General features: G+C 35.0%; 1 protein-coding gene across 1 annotated transcript in view; it reads right to left on the bottom strand.

Annotated features, from left to right (window-relative positions):
• Positions 1–6,201, bottom strand: part of PAWR (PRKC, apoptosis, WT1, regulator) — a 52,308-nt gene that overhangs the window by 6,719 nt on the left and 39,388 nt on the right. Inside the window, 2 exon segments of the mRNA XM_015571123.1 lie at positions 1,135–1,216; positions 1,218–1,256. Of these exon segments, the coding sequence (XP_015426609.1) occupies positions 1,135–1,216; positions 1,218–1,256 (121 nt within the window).

The raw sequence follows: 6,201 nt of genomic DNA on the forward strand, positions 1-6,201 counted from the left end.
ATTTAGAGAAACCAGGGACTTGGGCTAGGTCAGCCACCTTGGGGGCAAAAGAGAAGCAGAACTGAAAAGGTCTCACCCAGAACTTGTTTCTTTCCTACTAACCCTCAGCGAAAGCAGCCGGCCGACCTCTTTAATCAACGCTGCCAGCCGCTAACAAGGCAATCCAAACCCTTGTGGAACTTTCAAAACCTTTCTGAAGAATCCCCTTGAAACCTACTGAACTATGTATTCCTTAAAGTTTTAACTTTAGATTTATAGAAAGTAGTTTGAAAGCTCAGATGTGAACTAAAAATAATATGTTATAAAAGAAACAACTTCACAAATTAAATCTCTACTAAAAATAATCTTTATATCACAGGTAATAATTTCAATTCAGCAAAACAAAACATATTTTCAATAACCAGGAAGTAATTCAGTACCATTATCAATTTTAGAGGTTGACTGTCTATAGAACCTGATAACTTATACCAATATCCATTTGCATTGTTCTCAAAGATACTACTAAATAGGTTTATTCTTAAAACTGTTTCAAACATCATCTGTATATTGCTTCGTGTTTATTAACAAATGTTACCCCAATAAATTTAATTTAAAAATTGTTTCAGACACGAAATGTGGCTGTAGGCTCTAACTCAGAACCCAGAAGAAAGTCTACAAATGACCATCCGTACAGATAATAAAATAAACACACAGTAGTGCATTCTGCCAGGAAAACTTGTAACCATTTCAAAGGCAAAGACTATTTTCAATATATTAAAGATAGCACTTGGCAGGATGGGAGTAGCCATTAAATATTAAGGAATACAAGAATTGGCTCTGCTTCTAAAAGTTGTAACATCAACACAACCGGATACAGGAAAATATTAAGGAAATCAGAAAGTAAACCTAGCCACTGTGCATCTAGACAATAGATATAAGACAATGATGCAAAGCTGCTAGTTGACTATACATGGAAATTACCAAGAACACCAATGATATCTTCCATTGGTGCCCTTATTCTTTTCCCTTTTTTTAAATCACTGTCGCTCCCCTACAAATTTCAATTTTTTTCTCTCTTAACTGCTATGAAAATTAAAAAAAGAACTCCAAATAGTATATTAATGCTATCAACCTTAAATAATGTGTAACTCATACCTTTTCGAGGTCTTCAATTTTCTTTTCCAATGTGTTACTTGAGACCAAATTACCTGAAGCATTTGCATCCCTATTATGTCTGATATCTACTTGAGATATCTTCTTCAGAGGCAGTGGTTGTGCTATGAAAATAAAAAGATAAAAAATCTAATATACTCAGCAAGAAGAATGCTGAAAATATTTTCTATTCACCATAAACAATTACCATTCCCTGAGGACACCTGGTTATAGTAATCAACTTATTTATAACTATAGAAGTTAATAATTATTCCAACACAATGAAAAACACTCATTAATTCTTTTGACCAGTATCTCCTGGATAGCTGGCAAGGACAAGACACTGTTCTGGATACTGTAACAAAAAACACAGACATAGACTCTGCCCTTCAACTTAACAGAGATCATAACTAATTATAACAAAGCAAGACCATCATCACAATAAGGTAAGTTAGGGTACTATGACAGGGAATTAATGCAGACTACCTGTGATAGAGAATCGCTTTCATTTTTTAAAACAATTCTAATCCATCATGGACCAATACTTTAATAAAAGATCAAGTAAAAATGAACTATTGGAAAAATAAAAGAGACTATACAAGTCCAAATATTTTATTAGATTCTGACCCACAAAATTATATTTTAAAAATATAATTAGAATAAATAGAAAAAAAGGAAAGAATTACATAAGATTGCATATTTTTCACTGGAAGTATGCACATAGGCAATAATAGGCTATCACACTACTAAGTCACCTGAAGGCTTGACTGGACTGGAGAATTTGCCTCTAAGCTCATTCACATGTCTGATTGCAAAAGGCCTCAGTGTCTCACTGGCTGCTGGCCAGAAGCCTCAGTTCCTCAGTATGTGGGCCTCTCCAGTGGGCTGTTCACCATAAGGCAGCTGTCTTCCAGAGAGAAAATGACATAGCAACCAAGACAGACACTGCATATCTGTTCTGCCCAAATCTCAGAAATGACATTCAACTCTGTTGCAATGTGGAAGGGGATTTCACAAGGTGTAAATACCAGGGGGCAGGGCTTCCCGGGGCTCTCCTGGAGGCTGGCGACCGTACTTGTTAACTTACCTATACTAGGTTGGACTGATGATTATGCTGCTCACAAGGGATAAGGTATATCGAAACCACATGCATGTTTTGTTTAAATAGCACTCATAACAGAAAAACTAGTTTCACAGGTGTATGCTGACGGGAATAAAAGAGATTTTAAAACAACTTCAGCAAGCTCAGGGTATTCATGTTCAACTTTTACCACAAATGAAGAAAATGACACTTTTCAAAACGCCTTCAGCCCTTCATTAGTAATCAGCTCCAATCATTTAAAGTTAAATCTAAAATAGCTTTTGATAAAAAATAGAACCCTGATCTATTAATTTCTTATGCATGGGTTTTCTTTTGATAGAACATTATGCAAATGTGTAATACTAAAATCACCAACTTTACTGATAACTGTTAAAATATTGTGGGACTCATCATAATTTGTAGAACTTTCCCCCCAAATTTCCACTCATTTTTGTTCTTTGGTCTTATATAACATTGAAAACATTTTATGTCTCCCTTGCATGGAAGACTAAGATTACTAAGTAAGAACTATTAGATAAATAAGTCTAATTCACATATTTTAAAAGCTGGGGACCAAACTGGTGTCTTAGCTTGCAAAAACAATGAGTTCATCCCAAAGTTCAAATACTTTTGTCTGAAAATTTTCCTTTGAACATTATTTTTTACTTCAGCATATGATTAACAGTTGATTGGTGCAGCTTCCAAATTATCATTTACTTTTTTTAATCTCAAATTTAATGCATTAGTGTTCAAGTAATTCACACTTTTAGTGAACCACTGTTAATTTAGCTGATATAACAAGTACACTGCTCAGTTCAGCTGAGATAGCAAGACTTTCTCAGAGAAACAAGCAGGACATTAATTTACATTCTGGCACAAGCTCCAGCATGTTTTCCCTGTCACTGTCTCTATATAATCAGAACATACTCCTACAAAAGAAAGCCAAACTTCAAACCACAGTTGATTTGTTAACCCTTCAAAGTTTTATATACTTCAGAGCATGTTGTGCTTGTCAGCAAGGAAGTTAAAAAATAAATTCTTCCTATCACTGTCATGTTAGCAAAAGTCAATGTGTTCATTAAATTATAACAAAAATTTCTTTGCTATCTTATTTGTTAAAGAATTTGTTTTCTTTATCACTAAACTGGTCCTAAATTTATCAAGCTATAGTGTTGCTGAAAAGTATTACACAAACTACCTTCTTTGCTACAGATTCACTCAACATCTCTAAGCAAGTATCTTTGTCTTATCATTTGTGTTTAGCCTGAAGTGAGAGTTTAAAAGAAATTCACAGAGCACTAATGATTACATGTGAAATCCTGAAGACTGGCTGTCAGCTTCTTAACTATAATATTCGTTCAAACAATACATTTGTGGTTGTGAATATATTTATGCCATGCCTATTATAAGTGCCACTTAAATTTTGATGATTTTATTGTTTTAGTAGACAGTACATCAGTGCAAATAATTCACTGTGGTTTTAGCACTTCCACATCCACTAAGGCTAAACACTGAATTCAGTATAGGAAGGACAATGCTTGCCAACAAAATGAGTACAGACTCTGTTGTTCTGTATCTCTTTGAAATTATAGTACTTCCATCATCATCACTTGGTTTACTATTATTGTCACATTCAGAAAGGGCTATCTTATTTTTTAAAAAAGTCTATTAAAGCTTGTTTTATCTTAAATAAATTAGAATAAAAAATAAAAATTTTACTCCCTGGATATAGATAATACTAACAAACACAGAAATTGAAAAGATTTTTTAAGTAAATAAATCTTCACATTTTTCTTCAATTCTTAAACATTTTGGGTTACAAATGACTAATATAAAAATAACCCATGTACAGCAGGCTACATATACTGCTCAAGCTCACAGGGAAAATTCACCAAGAGAAACCATATTCTGGGCCATAAGACACATCTTCACAAATTTAAAATAGAAATCATACAATGTCTGCTCTAAGACCACAGTAGGATTAAACTAGAAATCAGTAGCAAAGATAATTGGAAAATCTTAAAATATGTGGAGATTAAACAACACACTTCTAAATTACATGTGGATCAAATAAGAAATCTCAAGAGAAATTCTAAAAATATTTTTAATTAAATGAAAATGAACCCACAACTTAAAATTTGTGGGGTGCAGTGAAAGCAGTAGGATGCTTAGAGGGAAGTTTATAGTACAGAATGCATATATTAGAAAAGAAGAAAGGTCTAAAATCAATATTCTAAATAATTTCCTAGTTTGGACACTAGAAAAGGAAGAGAAATTTAAATCCAAGGTAAATAGAAAAATGAAATAATAATTAGAGTAGAAATCAATCTATAATAATAAAAGCATAATATGCTAATTAGACCAGACAGCCAAATGACCTTCCGGACGAAGCCGCAGCAGCAGGGGCCAAGGCAGAGGTGGCTAAGCGAGATCAGGCAGGCAGGCAGAGGGGTTAGGAGCCAGTGGTCCCGGATTTTGAGAGAGATGTCTGACTGCCAGTTTAGGCTCGATCCCACAGGGATCCCTGTGGGATCGGGCCTAAACCTTCAGTTGGACATCCCCCAAGGGGTCCCAGATTGCCAGAAGGTGCAGGCCAGGTTGAGGGGACCCCGCCCCCCACGCACAAATTTCATGCACTGGGCCTCTAGTTAAATTATAAATAGGAAACCAATATATAAAAATCAATAAAACCAAAAGCTCTTTCTTTGAAAAGATTAATAAAATCAACAGGATCCTACATGGGCTAAGTAAGAAAAAGAGAGAATAGACTTTAACTACATTACATGGTAGAAAAAGCAAAACTATATAGAGAGAGTAAAAATGGTAAGCAACTGCCAGGGGTTGGGGAAGAGGTAATGGGGGTGTGAGGGGGGGGGGAATAAATAGGTGGAGTACAGAAAATTTTTAGGGCAGTGAAACTACTTTGTATGACACTATAATAGTGGATACATGTTATTTATACATTTGTCCAAACCCAATGTACAACACCAAGAGTGAACCGTATTGTAAACCATGGACTTTGGGTGATTATATGTCATTGTAAGTTCAACTGTAACATATGTACCTTTCTGTTGCGGAATGTTGATAACGGGGGAGGCTATGCATTTGTGTGTGGGGGTGGGCGGGAGAAGGAGCAAAGGGCATGTGGGAAATTTTTATACCTTCCCTTCAATTTTGCTGTGAACCTTAACCGTTTAACTGCTAAGGAGCGCTACCACGCTCTTCTTATGTTACTCCAAAAATAAGAGCGCGATAGCGCTCCTGTTTTTTTTTTGTTTTTTTTTTATGCCAAGACTGCGGAGAGCGTAATAATGCTGCTCCAAAACACTAGAAATTGTATAAAAAGTGTTTTACATTTTTTCCCATACACGCGCAATTAGTGCAGCAGTTTTGGCATATGTCCGAAAAAACACGTTAGCAGCCAAACCATTAAACTGCTTTAAAAATTAAATTTAAAAAAATTGTGCATGCACCATTGACTTGGGTTAGTCAATATCCAGTTCAAAAGGGAGTCCACTGGTAATGCAGTTGCATATGATGACAATATCAAAATGCAACTCAAGCTTCTAAATATTTACTTCAAGTTCTTATCTAGCTATGGACTGGTAATGGCCAATAGTTCAAGGACCACACTTTAAGTGCTAGTTATGCTAGAGAAAGTTTAAAACTCAGAAGAGGACTAAGAATGTGCAAATATCTAGAAACAAAGAGCATGTGGACTATTTAAGAGAAGTGATATGACACTAAAAAAGTGGAAAGCCTGAAAGTCATTTTATAAGAATTTAAGTTTCAGGTCTCTAAATGTTATTCACTACATACCCATGTTGGTATGAATGTTTGTTTATGTACTATTCCTATAATATGATTTACAATATAACCATATTATATATGACTATATATTACATGTTATATATTCGTTATTATAAATATATTAGAGGCCCAGTGCACAAAAATTTGAGCACTCGGGGGGGTGGGGGGGTCGGGGGGAA

Source organism: Myotis davidii, unplaced genomic scaffold (genome assembly GCF_000327345.1).
Source record: "Myotis davidii unplaced genomic scaffold, ASM32734v1 scaffold26, whole genome shotgun sequence".
In the NCBI taxonomy this organism is placed as follows: Eukaryota; Metazoa; Chordata; class Mammalia; order Chiroptera; family Vespertilionidae; genus Myotis; species Myotis davidii.